The sequence below is a fragment of the Falco punctatus genome, assembly GCF_963210335.1.
Source record: "Falco punctatus genome assembly, chromosome: 6".
NCBI lineage: Eukaryota > Metazoa > Chordata > Aves > Falconiformes > Falconidae > Falco > Falco punctatus.
Genome location: NC_137585.1, coordinates 56,910,918 through 56,929,464, shown reverse-complemented (window position 1 = coordinate 56,929,464; position 18,547 = coordinate 56,910,918). Strand labels below are relative to the sequence as shown.

Genomic DNA, 18,547 nt, shown 5'->3' with positions numbered 1-18,547 from the left:
CCTCCAGCCCCCTTCGTCTGCTTTCTTCTCCCCTGCTTTCCTCGTACAGCTTCCTGCACTCTCACTTTCCACTGCACCCTTGCACCTTCTGCTCCTGCCAAGCGATGTTTCTAGTCTACAGCCAGCACTCTTGCATGTAGCAGTCATTAAGGAAGTTCATACAAACACCACAGTTGTGCAATGACATTTTAGATTAGAATGAAGAAGCACGTTCTGTTTGTGAAGCACTTTTATTAAAAAAAAATTATTAAAAGGTTGTATTACAAATATTGTCTCTGAAGTTGGTCTGAATTTTTCAAATTGCAATCGAAATCTGAGGGGTTGAGTTTTTCGCCCCCCAAAGATCAGAACAGTTTGTCCAAGTCACGGTTTTCTTCTTTTTTACAACCAGAATGTCCATGTTTGTAAGATTCTGCAAGTATCCACATGAAATCCTATGACTGAATTTCATATCCCAAAGGATCAAGATCCTGGTCCAGAAGCATCAGAGAAGATTCCCTCAGCTTCTGCAGAAGCTTTCGGAGTTCTTCTTTTGAAAATACCTAAGAACAAAAAAATCCACCCTCACACAATGAAGTTGTATTTATTTCCAAGGAACATCACTGATATCAAAGTAAATGGTAGTTAAATTACTAATGTTTCTTTCTTTCTAAGACAATGTGAACATCAGACATTTCAGAATGATGTTTAATAAAGGACTGGAAGCTAGCAGCAGTATCCAAAATGTGAAGGCAGTCTCAAGATAGCTCCGTGGCTCATAACTACTACAGAGATTAGTGGTAAACAGCCAAGTTTAATTTTCCTGTTATTCCTTGCAAAGATCTCAAGCCAATCCAGGCAAATGCATCACAGTATTTTTCTTAGCCTTGATGTCTCTTTTCAGATTTCTAATCCTTGGTTGTTTTTTTTTTTTTTCAGGGGGAGCAGTGTTGTGGGTTAGGTTTGGGGTTTTTTTGTTGGGTTTGAAGTTTATTTTTTTGAAGTTACAATGTTTTTTGGGGCTATTTTTCAGGCTTTTGGAGTGAAAGGAGGTTAGGGGTAAACCAAATGGTCCAAAACAAAACCTGCTTATATGATGTTCTGAAAGGTAATGGAATTTAAAAAAAATCAATTGCAGTTCTGCAGCCCAACTTGGAATCACAGAATTGTTCATGTTGGAAAAGACCTTTAAGATCATCAACTCCAACTGTTAAACTGATTTCAATTCAATAGTTCCCATCCAAAAATTAGTAACCGGACTGCTCAGAAGAACTGCTTGTCAAAACACTGGCATCTTCTTCAGTGTTTCAGAGTTAACTCTGATTCCTTATATCAGCATACAAGGAAACCCTTTACCATTGCAATGAATTGGAAGAGATAAAGAAACTTATGATGTTAAGGAACATATGGCATCCTCCTCTCTATATAGAAGCTTTTTCCACAGTCAACCCACAGAGCTTTTAAATGGAAGTTAAACTGCCTGCAGCTCTCACTAACTCACCGTATAAAGCTTGTGTCGCTCAGAAGCAACCATGTCAGCCAGGCGGAGGCACTCCTGATATTGTCCAGTACTATGTAACACTGTGTGTAGCAAAAAGCACATCATTGGCAGACACAGCTTTCGCAGCAGAATCATCTGGTGTGTTCGTTCAGGGTCATCCTCAGCATCCTTACCGTAGCAAAATAACATATTAGTATTATGAACATCTACCTTTAAAAGGCAACTTACTGTAACCACATAATTAGTAGCATCAGAGGCAAAAAACTGGACTAACCAGCCTAGACTGGACTGTCAGACCTGATTTATATGGTAACGGAAGGGGAAGCAATCTGTAACTGGTCACAACAAGGCCAGAGTGAATTAAAAAGGCGTATCAAACTAAAAAGGTACAGCTGGGTACAATCTGTGCTTTGTGGTCTGCCCCATGATATAAAATTTCATTTTACCTCTCTGACATCAACCATCCATCCTCCATCAACAAACAGCAACACATTGTACATTTTCTCTTTCACATCAGCTGTAAGAGCATCCAAGAGACCTTTCCAAATACCATAATCCATCTGGCAAAGAAAGAAAAAAATAAACTACTGCAGAACAGGATAATTTCCAAGGCTATTTTAACACAGACTCTTCACCTATCATGCAATAGCCAGTGCAGCTCCAATTCAAATGAGAATCTTCTGCCAAAGGCTAGAACTTAAAAGCCTGCTGCTAACAGCTATTTTCATCCTTGCTTAATTCTCTGTCCAGAGCCAGACAGGTTATTCAGAAGCAAACCCACTAGAGGAAGATAATTTTAGACAACTTATTCTGCCATGCTTATAAAACAAATACTTGTATTAATTGAATACAGTACATTGTACATTATACTGGCCAGACATGCAAAAAGAACTTTTGGCAAAATGAACAAAATGGCAGCATCTTTTAGAAAAAATGTGACAAATACAAGAATAAAGAGTTAATAGCAAAATCAAATACTCAGATTTATTAACAATATTAACAATCAACACATTATAATGAGTATTTACTATTATGTTGCAATGTTAATATGTAAAGCTGAGCCATATAAAAAAAAAACAGTATAATTTATTTTGCAGTGGCATTAACTATTCTACTGTCTCATACTCCCTCAGCATAAAAATAGAATAATTTAGAAGAGTTCTTAAGCAATACGAATTAGCAGTCTTCTACACTTCCATTAAGCTAAGACTGCCTCCTAAGCAAGAATGTGAAAGTCTATAGTATATAACTTGAACTTTTACCTACCTCATACTTCTTTTCTTTATGTTCATGGGCCACTTTTTCAGTGAAAGTTGCTTGTGGTAACAAAGAAGGCTTCTGCGGAGCTGAGTTCATGTGTTTGAACCATTCGTTAAAGGTTTCGTGGGCTTCCTGGATTGCAGTGGAAATAGTGTTTGGACATTTTTGACTCACATAGATGTCCTTAAACGCACAGCTATAGTGCATCCAGGAATCAGAATTTACACCAAATGGACAAAGCTTAAAGTTTCATCACCAAAGCAAAGCCACCATTATTTCTAAGTAATAACTTGGAATACAGCATATTTGAAACTCACCAAATATGCCCGAATACATAAATGTTCCCGTATAGCATTGTCATCTTCAGCTGGAAGTGGAGCATCCATTCCCTGTTCTTCCCATTGGTTATATATTTCTGCTATAGAGTCTTGGGGAATCTTCACAAACACATCTTTTGCAGCTTCATGTTTCTTGGATGCTATGAGAATGCAAACTGAGTATCAACAGCTTTGCAATCTCCATACTTGATTTTTAAAAACTGGCATACCCATGCTTTTTAATAACTAGATTCAAAGTTATATTAAATGTAGTGCCAAGAGCCAATGAGAAAACCAACATTTGTAAAAGTCTACAGTATTTGTGAAGTTTAGTACCCAAGAACTTCCTCATGATTGCATTGCTTTGTTTAAGTGCTTCTGCCCTCTGTGCAGGATCAAATACGAGCCAGTCAATTACATCTATTTTCAGTCGATCCACCTGTAAAAAACAACATATAGATTTACTAAAGCTTCCAGCACACAACTGATACTAGACACATTAAATCTGGTCAATGAAATACACAAGTCTCTAGGGATCTTTGGATAGCATTATGACATACTAACAAGGATTGCTTTGCTTTATTCACAACTTCAATATCAAACGCTTAGACAACAGTCTGCAATCTAGAATAATTAAAAAATCCGTTTCTAAGTATTCCCAAGATATTCAGACCAATGGATGAACATCAGCTCTCAAAAATGTTTCTGGATTACCATGCATCTTCCTCAAACTTTAATAGGAATGCAGTGTACAAACATGGTTTATGAAGCCTTTGCTATAATCTTCATGGGTGCCATCAGCCTGCAACCACGGTTTTCCAATTCTTGTGTTAGATAAACTACCTGTTTGGCTTAGAAAGCTTAAACTTTGTACTGAACAGGAAAAAAAAAAAACAACCCACCCACAAATTTGCCAGATATCAGGTGCTTTCTAAACAGTACTTTGAATGCAAGCTATTAACACTACCTCACTGTCACTTAAGTACTGAGTTGGATCCAACTGATCAACTCTCAGTAGTGATGACAAGGAAACTGTCAGTAAAGGCAGCATCTGTTGTAGCTAGAATATGTCACTTGAGCATGTGATAAGGTATATCTGAGATCCAAAGTATTAATCCCCATAATTCTTAGAAGCTACAGTATCCTAATCTCAGCTGCCACACATCTTGTTCTAGTCATTTCATGGACTTTATCTTCACTTATTGTTTGCATACAGACATGCTGCTGAGCAACATATACCACAGCCCAGAAGATCAAGGAGATCAGTTCGTAACTTCTGTTTCTACACGTGATTCAACTCCTCACTTGGTCGCATAGAAAGTGTATTTCCCTCAAGCTTTTTCAAGGCAATTTCCACTATTGTTGAAAGATAAATATGGATCATAGATGGTAAAAGACTCTGTAGTTGATTGCAAACTGGAGTATCTGCCCTATGAAATACACTCACCTCCGTTGTGCCTGTATCTAACATATGGTCATGGTGACTGAATTCACCAGCATCCTTCTTGCGGATGTTTTCAACAACAGTTTTTGTTATGGTTGCAACATCCAAACCTGGGTTAAGAGAGAACTACGTAAGAGTGATCATAAATTCAAACTTGCCACAAAACGAATTTCAGACTCCAGCTGTTGATCTTATTCCTTACTACTAGTAGTTCTTATCAGTCTGTTTACACTCATTGTCAGAGTAAATTAAAAGCTTTTGAGAGACCTAATTTCTTGCAGGTATTTCAGAATAATGATCTCTGAGTGACAGGGAACTTAAACATTGGAAAAAGAGTAAGACAACTAACAAGTTCTCCTGTCTGTGCTGGGAACACAGATGTATTTGCTGATAGCACTGATTCCTACAACTGTGATGGCAAGACTAAGATTTGAAAGGAACGTACCAGGAAAAGCTCAGAATAGTTCTTTTACAGATGCTTAAGCAGGATGTTTTATTTTTGAAACCTCAGCCTTAGTTTTTAAAAGAAAATTACTAAAAATGATTGAGAAAAGTTAGACACTGAAGCCTGCAGTAAATCTATTGCTTTGTGAATTTTGAGTGGCACAAAGACATTGTCAAACAATGGATAGTGTGCTGCTTGACTATACTCCCTTTTAGTTTGATGTACAGGCCTGGAAGGAAACTTACAATTCATGCAAACAACCCACCATGGCTAAGAAAAAGCACTATAAACAGGACAAAAGAATTAAGATACTCATAACCTTCCTAAAACCATGAACAGGTATGTATTTTTAGAATTACTTTTCAGTAATAATACAATCATGTCAAGCTTCAGAGCATGTATTTGAGACAGGCAGGTGGCATTTACTTCTTGCTGTGTTTGGACATAATCCAGAAGCAAAAGTGATGCTTAGTTTATCAGAAAAAGAACTGCAATCCCAGGTCAGTTAAAACCCACAATATACCTGCTTGAAGAAGTGATCAGCAAATTAGTTTTATTTAATCAAAAAGTAAAGAGACACAGGAAGGAAACAATATAACCTTCATAGCTAGGTCTTGCATTAAGATCTACTGAAAGGCAAAATAACCCAGGATATAAAATCAACATATCTCACCTGCATCTTTTGCTAATTCAAGGCAGTGGTGACGTTGATCACTTTCAGTAACATCTTCGAGAAATAAAGCATACTGAGCAACAGCTAGCTCTGGGGGCAAATGGCTAACATAAAACGCTATTAAATCTGTGTGCTTCTCAGATATCATCCGCTGCAGAATAAGAAGCAAATGTTTAAAGAAACATACTCTATTCTTATGTATATTCCATAAAACACGTAAGAACAAGTTGTATGTTAAAACAAATGCGTAACAAATTTCAGATTATTTTGTTCTGATGTAGGAAGATTCCACTTCTCAGCTTCTAAACAAGGATCAATAAAACTGTCTCTTACTAAGCACTGCTGACAGAAATTCTGCACATTAGGCAAGCTTCCATGTATCTCTTGAGAGCATTAACTGCGTTGTAGCTCTTTCCATCCTGTAACCTTAACTGTCCTTTTCTTCATCCTTTATGTCTAAATTATTAGAGAAAGCAAACTATATTTTTGAAAGCTTACCTGAATGTAGGTCTTTAGGACTTCAACTGAAACTTCCTCCTTATTGCAAACAAATATAAATTCAATTTTAAATCAGATAATGTGGCAAAAAAGAAAAAAGAAAGATACTTTACAGGCTACCACTATTAGAGACACAAGGTTATTTGCTTATCCCTGCTTCAGTAATCTACATATTCAAACAGGCTCAGCTGGAAGAACTTTCTCTCAGAAAATTATTTTTTTTTAAAAAAAAGGTCTTCTGATTCAAAGATTTAGTGTTCCAAGGATTTTCTATGTCAGCAACTGGGTAATAATAGTTTTCAGAGTAACTGTAAAGTTACTTTTAAAATGTTTTTTCAAATATTTTCCTTATTTTTTTAATTAATAAAAGTGGAACATATGACGACTGCAGTGTGCTACATGTACTACTTATTGATTTATAGAAAATTATCTAAAGCTCCTGTGTACAGAGTAGAAACATCACCTGGCTCATCTGTAATAGCCTATACTAAACAATCAACATATAGTCAGCACCTGAGACTGCTTTAGCTAAGATTCAAGTATTACTGTGAAGAACTATCATTTTAGTTTTATATGTGTAAACAAAATTAGAGATCTTTACCTAAGCACGTACCTATATGAATTGTACTCAAACATCAAATAAGGAACATCATAAAAGACATCATAACTGCCTCTTCCCTCTGAGGTCTGCTGAGGGTTTACCAAGTAATCTTCAAGTAAATTCATATACTCCAAAATTGTAGAGGCAGTAATCACCAGGTATTTATAATCCTACTTTGGAATTTATGTACGAAACTGCACCTTTTTTGTCCCCTCTCTATAAACATATCCTAATGACTAGTTCTACCATACGTTAGCTTCAAGACCTGCCCCATTAAGTTTTGAGTCTGGCTAAAAAAATGCATATGTATACACACACACAAGTTCCTCTTAATTAGCTAAATGTTAACTGACTTCAAAATAAATTTCAACATGGAGTAATGATTAGAGGCATGAAAAAACATAACTCAGCCGTATTTAAATCATCTAATGAAAACAATACATTTGTCTTCTGCCAAAATAGGTTACACTCAGAAATGTATTTGATACATAAGCACTTCTGAATTTTAAAACAGTAGAAAAGGAGAGCTAATTACTTGTGATTGCCTCAGAAAAGAGTAATTACAGCTATGTGACTGTGACCCATCTGCAAAAACATTTATGAGCTTACAGCAGTAGGTACAGTTCCAAACACTCTGTGTAAGATCGGGTTATATCCAAAGCACCTTGGCTGCTATGAATCAGCCTTACATTGAAGTTTGAGTCAGGTCCTTCTCAGTAAAGAGCTTGTGAGTAGAATGAGTCACCCTCAAAAGATAATTTTCAAGCTGAACTGGAGGGGAAGAGGATGATGCTCTTTTCTAATTTTGACTGTTGTTATTTAGGCTCCAAGAGCAACAAATACACTGTTTAAGCATGCAGCTCCTCATCAGCCTGGTACCACCACTGCATTTAGCTTATATATGCACACACAAGCATTTCTAAATTAGACTATATATTGCTGTGACAAGAAATCAAATACAAGTGAACTTACCTTAGTCTGCAGGCCCAAAGTGCGGAAAAACAGAATAAGATGTGTCATGAAACGAAGGAGGTGTCCTGGGAGCACACTTCTGTCTTTGGAAAGCCATCTGCTAAATTCTTCCATTAAACCTATAGCCACCAAGGAAATGTCAGTATTAGCCGTATCACGGGGGAAAAAAGCACCTAAGAAATATTTTGAAATTATGCATTCATTCAACAAATCAAATTTAACCTCAAAACCCCAATAAAACAGAACAGCAACAGTTTTAGAAAGATTTAGCTGTTTGGCTTAAGCAATTGCTATATGTATTTTGTCATTTCTCAGAAAAAAGTTATGGCAATAGTCTCTCATACATTCTGACACATTACCATGATTTCATGATTTCTTTGAAAACTACTGTGTGTGTCAAACTGCAGAAAGTCCCTACAGTTCTTGATGAAAGCAGCAGCTTAGCTTTTAGGTGGGGTTTGCCTACTGTGTGTTTCTAAAATCCACTCACATATAAGTTTCTGGAAAGGTCACTAGAAATAATGTAGTCAGTTGACATTTAAAAAAATCACTTCAAGAAAAGCTCACCATCCACATCACCCAGTATAATGAATTTCTGAATCACATGATAGTGTTCTTGATTCTCCTCTATAACCCTCTGGGGAGAGAAAAAAAGTTCAAATTTTGAATAAAATCTTATAGCCTAATGTGTAAAGAAAGCAAACTTATAAATAAAGCAAAGGTTCCTTAGGGAAAAAAAGCTATCCTATTTCAAAGAGTATTCTGCATGAACAGCAGAAGAAAAGGTACTTGCTATCTCAATGTCAAATTACAAGAATATTGACAAACTGAAAGAAAGAACTACACTATAGATCTGTGCAGTTAATACTTTCATGGAATAGATCCAAGACTAAGGGCATTTTGCTCTTAAGAGGAAAATAACTAACAAAGTTACAGAGAATAGATCTACAAAGTCACAGAAGCAGCAACCATGTGTCATGTGTATAAATCCTTAAAGAAAAGAAAAGAAAAGGCCTGTGAAACTTAGTGGAGGAGGAAGAATTTTTTTTTTCCCCAGTAGAGGAATTAATGCATGAAATATAATTCAAATGCCACCTGTAAAGTTGCTATATGGTGACGATTGCACTAGGCAGGCGAAGGCGGCTGGGCTGACCACATCAATCTGCAAGCTGTCTTTCAACATGCCTTTGTCTTAGCAATGTGATAAATGCTAGATGTCTTCCATCGAATAAAAGTAAGCATAGTTTCAATTTAATCTTTACAAAATTAAGATACGTTATAGATGCCATCTTAAATGAAGTAAGTATCCTGGGTGTTAAAAGTAACAAAGAAACACACTCTGTTTAAGCGAACATGCTTTATAATTTTGAAATATGTCTTCAAATTTTTCAAACGTTTTGAAATATGCACACAAACCTCCCATAAGGAAAACTGAAACCTCCTATAAAGAAAATGGTATGTCATCAATCTTTACACATTTTATCAAACTGTAAATAGTTGATTTACTCTGACTGCTTTGTAAGTCTGACAACACTTTACAGTCAGTTGTTTCTTTAGCACTCTCAGCTAGTTTGGCAGATATGGGGAAAGACAAAACCTGTATCTTTCTCATCATTAAAAGGTGGCAGCATATAGAAACATCTATTTGAATGGAGAAATTACACATTACAGACATAGAAAACCTAAAATAAATTGGTCACTGTGCATATTTGAGCATTTCATTAAATAGTGTAGTAAAAGTAGAACCTAGTGAATAGTTAAAAATGGTAAACAGTGAGGAGAAACACTGTAATTATTTTGTACCGTTTTGTCTGTTGCCTGAAGCTCTTCAAAAACTTTTTCAGAGGTCCAGCTTCAAATAGGAAAGAAAAGGCAAAATACGTTACCTTGAATATTCCAAACAGACTATACAGGATACTTTGTTGAGTGCAGAAACATAATTTCACTTAAAACTTACTTTGTTTCTAAATAATCTCTAGGCAGCTCTTCCATCTCCTCTGCAGTTATTACTGAAGTTCGAATTTCCTGCTCAACAAGAGTGTCCACCATGACTCTGAAATATGCCCAAACAGTATCTTCCCACGTATCACAAACTGGAAGAAGCTACATATTAAAAAAAAACAAAACCACAAAACACCACAAAATTTGTAAGTGATGGAGAACTATCAGAATCTGAACAGAGCAACAGCAATTTAAGATCATATTTCTGGGCACCAAAGCAGACTAACAACTATCTTGAACAGCAGCCTTTCCTTTATCAAAGCAAGATACGAAAAAAGTCCTTTCACTGAATAATGCTCTAGTTCCTTGATTACTTTGTATCAAAGGTAGTCAATACAAATTGTCCTATCCTCCTTCCAGAGGCAGCATCACTCCCCCCTCTTGTGTACAACCTCAGGAAACGAGTCCAGATGAAGACTATCCACTTTTCTGCCCAATCACTTTTCAGCGGGTTCACTTGGCTTTACTAGTTTATGTCATGGTTGCACAAGTCTTGGTGCAGTAGCGAGTGATGAAGGGTAGGAGAAAAAGTACCGCCGCTGTGGTGATATGAAGTATTTTATATCCAGTTCTTCTCTGAATCTTGCTAGGCTCTTTCAGCAGTGACACCCTGAGACAAGTTCCAGACAAAACACTGCATTTCATGACACTTCTCTCTTACAGTAATTTTGAATTTACAGAATTTTACTGAAATTACTGAAGCTTCATTTCATTAAATGTCTCTGTGCTGTCACAAGAAGGTAAGCATCTTCTGTTCTAGAAGTCTGTATAATTTTACAATGCTTTTTTTCTTGTAAAATAAGTGATTTTAAATTTCAATGAATAAAACCTGAAAACATTCCCTATTCCCCTTCTTTTTATTTTCTGCATTATCTTTATTTCTACTACATCATACCAAGATGGGGGTGGGAGAGAGGAATCAAGCTCCTGAAGTAGGAGCTTACCACTGATTACTGTAACAGCAAGAAAATTTTTATGATAGTTTGCAGTGTTGCTCACTGTTCTTAAAAATAAATAAATAAATACATTTAAATCAATTAGGAGTGGGAGAGCGCAAAAACATCTGGAGGATTAAAACTAATAAAAAGAGAGAACTACTTAAAGATAAAAGTATATTTTTGTGAAGTTTACAGTAGAAAACCTATCGATAATGAAATTTGTGTACAGAACAATCTTTGGATAGAGCAACTCATCCATAAGACTATGTTGCATAAGCAGGAATACGAGAGCTATATAAGCTCTTAAATAATAATAAACTAGAAAAGAAGTAAACCAACAACATTAGAACTGTTTGTACTGAAAGTCAGCAGGAATAACATTAAGAAAAGTCTACTGTGTATTTAATTAAGGCACGTAAATCCTACAAGGAACATGTCTACTAAAACAGCAATGTTTGCTATTGCCCTGCTTACTAGATCTTTAAAAGTACAATGTCCAGTAATTGCAGTATTTCTGATTATATCACTGTCACATATGAGAAAATGCACAGCTACCAAACACCACTTAACTAGGAGGCTTGGCATACCTGTTTGAGGTTTCCACTCAGTGCTGCATAGATTGCTCTCTCATATCTATTAAACTGCTCCTAAAATAATCAGTAAAAAATTATAACTTTTAATTACAGAGCATGTAAGTTTTCTAGTCACTTTATATTTTATTAGAGATTAATCTATTACAAAATGTTGCATCTAACAGTTTCCAAGAAAAGCTGGAAAAATCACAGGACATTATCAGGAGCCAACATAGGAATAGCAAGTGATTTTCCCTTCACTGGCATCCCCTTGTAACTTACCAGAAAAAATTATATTGACCTGGAAAGAAAGCAACATTTTTCTTTTCCCATTCAATTAAGTCAAGATGAAAGTCAAAGTTAGTGTCAGCAGTTTCACTTTCAACCAAATAAAAAAAAGCCAGACACTTCCGAGGCCTAAGAATTAGTGCTGATTATGTAGATTTCTCACTGCAAGACATAAATACGTTATTTCAGAAGTCCTCTCAGAAACATTAATTGCAAATCCTATAAGCAGCAAACAGAGCCAGTAGGTTAACTTAATATCACATTACAGAGTTTGGAAAAGTTCAAATTTCTATATCAATATCAAGCAAATCAGCATTATCTCACCTCTTCAGCCATACGCCAACAACTTATTTTCCAAATGCACCTGTATGGATTTCCTTGAACAGGCTCCAGCTCTTTTCCTATATGCAAGGGGAAAAAAAAAAAAAAAAAAAAAGAGGTGGGTGGGGAGACCACCAAAAAGAAGTGCTATTGAAAAATGAGAGAAACCAGTAAGAAGAGAAAGCCTATTTGCTATTATTAAACCCAATTTCAATCTCTTCGGAATTCTTCCCAAAGCATTTTGATGCTTTTGACTGGACCACAAGGTGGCTTTTCTGGGAAGTTCAGTAAATGAACATCTTAAAGCTACAATATTTTGAAAGCTTAGCTGCTATCTAGCTTTGAAGAAAATAATGTTTTTGACCATAACACATCTACAATGTTTACATTTGGAAAACACAAGGAGAAAAGGAATTTTGTATCTTAAGGAATACAAACTTTTAAAAAACGTCACTACTTCAGTGCTGCTGTTCTGTACACACCTGCCTGAGGGCATGCAGCATGGAATTAAAACCCACCTAAGAGCAGGCTAGGTAGGTACACTCAAAACAAGGCAAGGACACTGGTGAAGCATGCAGATAAAAGTAACAGGCTACCAGGATTTGAAAAGTAGGAAAGCATTAAACCCTCCAGACCTGGCTACGTACAACACTTCGACATGTTCTTAAATTCTTTGCTAAAACCTGCAATGCCCTGAGCATAAAGAAAAGCAAAGTACTGTGTTATAAATAGGACCATGCGCAAGGAACCCCAGAACTAAGAAGAAATATTTTCAAATATTTTAAAAGCACGTAGTTTTCCTGCATTTACATTTGTTGAACTCCAGTCCTATTCTACCTTTCTGAAGCTGGATATAGAGTCCAACTTTGAGTCTGTAAGCAACAAAGTGTTTGCTAGGTGGTGAAAGTCAGATGTTGAGAATATACGGACTGAAATATTATATGGAGGTGGAGAAGATCTGACTGGCACACAGAGACATTTATTTCCTAGTGATTATGCTTGATTTTCAAAAAGAAAGTGACTTTATAATGTTAAGTGGATTCAGTGAACTCATACCTTCAACTAAAATAATTTCATATTAGTTTTTACACATTCAACAGACATGGTAAAATATTTTAGATACAAAACAGGCCCTTAAGGTGAAAAGAGTGAGCTATTTCTCTTTGCCACAGACAGAAATCTTCAAGAGAAAGCCCTCTGCCCTATTTTTACATGGATCTCAAATGCACTTTGAAGTAGATACCTCCATTTATGTTGGGATCATGATACAATTTCCATCCTTCCAAAGTTGCAGCTCTCCAGGCCTGACCACATCGCTTGCATAAGCGCTGTGCCTAAAAAAGAATTTATTTTCTCAGCAACAGACTTCAAGGCAGGAAAACCATCAGTTTCTCCTTTAAAAATGTGAATGCTATTGTAATAGTTTATTTGTGTGGAGATGCTACTATGCAAAAAATAAGCACAAAGAATATTAAATTCAAAATTACTGGAAGATCTCAAAGTAAATAAAACAAAACAATCATTGGTGGGTTTTTTTCACTAAACATTTTGCTGTAAATACTGACTGAAAAAGTAATGTGAGAAATATGCTCTCATCTTTGCTAGTTTAAAAAGCTTTAGGCATCCTTCTGATCTAAACGTTTAAGGTGTCATCTTGTTGCTTAGATATATAATCCATCTCTTCACACAGACATCTACTTTTCCAATTGACTTTGCCTTCCAAATCCCTCATGCACTTTTAATTAAAAATAGCAATCCCACCTTTCCCATAATGATATTCAATAGTCTGTGTGCTAGTACAAACAGGTTTAATTCAAAGCTATTTTCAATAGCATGGAAAGTAGCACAGAAACTACAAAAAAAGCTTGCCTACAATTCTTCCAATCCTATACCCTAAAAAAAAAAAAAAAAAAAGTCAGCTAAAGATTATGTAGTGTTCCAGGACTGATAAAACAGTATGAGAGAAACTGCAACATGCAGTCTTGGTTTTGTTTAGCTAAATCTTTTTCTTTTTAAACTAGAAGGCTGCACACCTTCAGCTATTTTGGGAATGGTGACAAACACTAAAATTAAAGAACAGACAAGTTGTTCTAGCTTACCTGCTGTGTATTAAATGAGTAGAGGTTCATTCTTAATTCAAAGTTAACTCAAAGTATTTTATCTTACTCTTTCAGTAGTGAATAACCCACTTCATACTTATCACAGTAGGCACATCATCACAGCAAACGCAGAACAACTGATGCTGCAAATTTATATTCATATCACCCTGTAGCAATGTGCTCATGTGCCCGTACTATCAGAAAATGAATAGATGTAGACCATATGGGAACAGAATACTAGCAAGTAACCATATTCCTAAGTCTAAGGTCTTGGGCACAAGAATCTGAAGTCCCTTTCCCGCCCCCCTCATTAATGTCTTTATATATACATACAGCCAATTATAAGGAATCAGTTTCCAGCTGAGGCCTTTAGACAACACAAGTATTTACATGATTAAATCATGAAAGCCACTTCACAACTGGGAATTGTTATTCAGAACAGCTTTAAGACCAAAACTGCCTAGATGTTACTCAGCTAAGGATTAATGCAAAGTACATGCCTCATATATTCTCTAAGGTGGGGGAACAAGCAGACTAACAGTGAAAGAGATAAGGGAGAATAATAATGTGCTTTCTAGAATACTCAGATAAATTCTATCAGAGTTCTCACTGCTGAAGACCCTGCCAAACAATAAAGGTAAGAAAACAAAGGGTAGAAAGCAAGAAAGAAAAGTTATTTTAACTAGTTAAGAGTAACTGCTGTAAATAACTGTTTCTTCTGATGGCAGTATTAGCCTATGGAGCTGGTGCACTGGTCCCCAGCTCTCAGTCCCGGGACACACCTCCAAATGTGCCACTGCAAACGTTCATACAAGGTGATAAAAACAGGCCCTACTCTCTCCCTCAACTCCGCTCACAGCATATATCCAAGGGAACATTAGAGGAGCTGAACAATGAAGTTTGCTTAATTTAATGCTATTTCTAAGAAAAGCCCTCTCTCTCTCATTAAAATTGCAAGCACGTTCCGGTCTAATATCAGAATTATTTGGGGTGGAAAGCACCTTAAAGACCCTGAACACTTCCAAGGATGGGGCATCCACAGCTTCTCTGGGCAACCTGTTCCAGTGCCTCACCACTCTCTCAGTAAAGAATTTCCTCCTAGTATCTGATCTAAATCTAGAAGGAAGCCTGTATGATAATCCACTGATCATTATAAATGCAGTTAGAAAGTTCTTTGAAACATTCTGTGTGTTTGTCTGACATTATTTAATATCAAGCCTCTATAGTAAAAAAAGTCAAGCAACAAAAAACCCCAAAGATATATCATTTTTTCCGTAACATCTATTCTACACTCCAGATTATTTACTAAATGCAAGATTTTATTCAAATACTAATTTAGCAGTCCATCACTGTCAGAACTGATAATATATTGAAAATTGAATCATTACAAACCAAACTTAAACTGACATTTTAGTACACAACTTTTCATTAACTTTAATAGTAAGATCTAAAATGGGTTAAGCTAGTTAACGCAGATACTACAACTTTCTGCAGCTTACCTCATCTGTCATTCCTGCTCTGATGAGAGTGAAGAGATACTTCAATAACCTTGCATCATCTTCTCGGTCCAAATCATCAAGTGGCAGTTTCTGTCTTATAGGAGCATCTGGATCCTGCAAGGAAATAATTCACCATCCACCCACATAATGCTTATATGCATCTTCCAATGATTTCCTGCCCCGTTTTATAATTTGGCATAATTTTTTCACATTGGCCCAATAATCTGTACAACCCATGTAATACCTAGCATGATAGCTCCCTGTTTTTCCTCTTTCATTTATTTTATTCCTGTTCTGTCACTGCTTCTATCAGAAGGAGCCATTGCAATTTCTCTATATTTACTCCACCACCTTGTTTTTTGCCCCGAACTTCTCATCTTCCAGTTCTCACCTTCAAACATCCTTTCCCCTTCTGCCTCTCTACCTATCAGACTGTTTCTCCTCCTCCACCTTCTAAGAAGGCTTTTCACAACAGCTGTACTTGCTTCTGTGTAATCCAAACATTTTCTCAAGCCAATCAATACCTCAGATCACTCCCCAATTTAATTAATCTTCTATGACTGCTTTGGTGTCACTGAGACAGTTCATTACCTTGTTCTACTGGACAGTCCTTTTCCTTCACTCCCCTCCTATTAGCTTTTACTAATATAGTAAAATTATTAATAAATCAGTAATAAAGTAAAGTAAAATTATAGAGCTCTCAAGGAATCCCATCAGGACTTGGTTTCATTGTACTAGTTACTGTGTAAAGACAGCATGCCCCTATATGCAAGGGCTTCCAAACAGTTTTATAAGCTTTTCTGGTTAGGAACATGAGTTTGTTTCAGACATAAAAAAGTACCAATCAAGACATTTAGTTCACCAAATAGACCACAGGTACTTGTGATGGGGGGTGGGGTGGGGTATGGAAGTGACTGCTGAAAGAAAACAGAAGTTCTCTGGAGTTCCTTTTGGGATAGGTGGTGTCCTGCCTCATAATTTCTGTACTAATATTCAGATAATTCAACTACTTTTGGATAGTACAACTACTTAAAAATTGGTGGAAGGCTATGAAAACATCATATATGCTCTCTAACCAATTCTGAAACCCAGCCTTAAACCAAACCTTATTTTAAAATAATACTTACCAACTCTGTTACCAAAGCTCGAGAGCTTCCAATGTATGTATTTAACTGTCGCTGCTTCAGGGTATGTAGTGTGTTCTCCCTGAAAGCAGTGAAATGTTTTTCCGAAAAATGTTTTTTTTGGCAAGCATCTTTCAATAAAACACAAATATTGAAATGTATTTTTTGTTACATGGAATACGGTTACAGAACAGACACACTTGGTTTGGTTGGATTATCAATGGACTGTGTTACTGTTGTGAAAATGCAACATTTCACAAGTACAGTATTAGAATCAATTCACATATCTTCAATTTCTTTCAAAAGCACCCATTATTTCAGCCATTCATGTATTTAACTATGAACTGGTTTCTGCATGAGCAAAACTGCTCATTAGCATTCACTATAAAGTCAGTCTGGGACAAAAATTCAGCTTAGGATGAACACGTGGTCTGAAAAGCGTGCATCCACTGGCCATTAAAAGCAGGTTTATTCTAGGTATCTACCATGAAAGGTAGGTAGTCTTTGGTCTTTTCTGCCATAAACCCCATCACTGATAATAAAGATGACAATAATGGCTTCTGGTGAAGGGCCAATGACACAAAGTGATGACAAGAACTTTAACAGGCAAAAATTAAAGCCCGACAAAGAAGTGACCACCTGATAAACACGTAATAGAAATTGTTTTATCCAGCATAAATAACAGACAGCTCAGCAGGTGACCATCTCTTACTGTGTCTTATTATGAAAAAAAAAAGTTAAAGATTAAATTAAGCTGCTTTGATGGTTTTTGTCCCATTCTTGCCTCCTCAAATGCAGTAACTGACTTTTGAGAAGATATACTTCAGCAGATGGGTAGGAAATATTAATTTTTACATCTATTTTTTCTTTTTTAAAAATCCACTTTTTCAGAGCAATTCTTTGTCTGCGCACCTTACACTTTATGGGAGCATGTATACAATCAAAGAAAGTCTAAACTCACCAATATACTGATTTTGCATAAAACTCAATATTATCGGAGAAGTCCCCAATTTCATCCTTGGCAATACTCTCTAGCCAATCTACCACCAGCTGGAATAAAATGAAATTGCATTTTTAAAACAAACAGGTAACAAATAATATTGTAATTGCCTTCCTCTCATCTCTGGACCTACTTGTTATCTACATGGTAACCAAAGGTGTACCATGAAAACTATTCCACTTTAACTATCCAATATGAAGGTTGTTTAGGCACTTGATCTCTTATTTCTCACTAGATACTGCAGTTACTACAGTGCTACTTAATAATTTATTAATCATCATGAACAGTAACAGATGCTCCAAATGGGAATAGCTCTCAGCCTTCCTAAGCCTCTCCAAGCTAGCCTGAAAAACATTTCTAATCTTTAGAGACTAAAAAGCTTTATTTTTACACATACAAAGAATAATACATTTCAGTGAATATAAAAAAATAAGTATTAGAAACATCTTTAAAAAGTGTGTAGAGCATTAGTGTTATAAATATTTGTCTACTGACCTATTTCCATTCTCATCTTACAAACTTCCCATCATACCTGGCTTTGTCGAACAAGTGAATCTTTCTGAAACAAGTTGTCTACATTTGTTTTTTCACTAGCAGTTAAAACCTGTTTAAGAAAAAAATTATTACTACTTCATGGAAAAGAAAACTTGCCACAAAACCACAAATACCAAACTGCATGCACACTAACTCATGAACTTTCTACAAGTTCAGGATGCTACATCTCCCCTACCCCTTCTTTAAAAATGGATGACACTATGCATTTGTTTTATTTGGGTGATCTTTTACATCCAGTGACACTAAAAACTGTAAAAATAAGACTCCAAATATAATTCACAAATGTATGAACACAGACAGATTCTACACAGTAGATCCACTGATTACACTAACTGCACTCATATTACCCTAAATCCCATTTATTACTGCATATATAAAAAAATTCACATTTTTCAAGATCATATGCACACTTAAACAAGTGAAGAAAAAAACCCACCCAAACCCCCCAAAATACCCCACC

General features: G+C 36.0%; 1 protein-coding gene across 1 annotated transcript in view; it reads right to left on the bottom strand.

The window, feature by feature from the left end:
• Positions 1-211: 211 nt before the first annotated feature.
• The window catches only part of NUP107 (nucleoporin 107), a 33,301-nt gene continuing 14,965 nt past the window's right edge, over positions 212-18,547 (bottom strand). Inside the window, exons 9-28 of the mRNA XM_080392209.1 lie at positions 18,065-18,136; positions 17,494-17,582; positions 16,536-16,614; positions 15,409-15,522; positions 13,054-13,144; positions 11,814-11,890; positions 11,217-11,276; positions 9,648-9,793; positions 9,494-9,542; positions 8,258-8,327; positions 7,691-7,809; positions 6,118-6,156; positions 5,620-5,770; positions 4,505-4,611; positions 3,394-3,496; positions 3,058-3,218; positions 2,747-2,872; positions 1,927-2,040; positions 1,481-1,648; positions 212-542 (exon numbers count right to left, since the gene is read on the bottom strand). Coding sequence (XP_080248335.1) covers positions 435-542; positions 1,481-1,648; positions 1,927-2,040; positions 2,747-2,872; positions 3,058-3,218; positions 3,394-3,496; positions 4,505-4,611; positions 5,620-5,770; positions 6,118-6,156; positions 7,691-7,809; positions 8,258-8,327; positions 9,494-9,542; positions 9,648-9,793; positions 11,217-11,276; positions 11,814-11,890; positions 13,054-13,144; positions 15,409-15,522; positions 16,536-16,614; positions 17,494-17,582; positions 18,065-18,136 — 2,043 coding nt within the window. The 3' untranslated portion in view covers positions 212-434. The remainder of the gene's footprint in view (positions 543-1,480; positions 1,649-1,926; positions 2,041-2,746; positions 2,873-3,057; positions 3,219-3,393; positions 3,497-4,504; positions 4,612-5,619; positions 5,771-6,117; positions 6,157-7,690; positions 7,810-8,257; positions 8,328-9,493; positions 9,543-9,647; positions 9,794-11,216; positions 11,277-11,813; positions 11,891-13,053; positions 13,145-15,408; positions 15,523-16,535; positions 16,615-17,493; positions 17,583-18,064; positions 18,137-18,547) is intronic.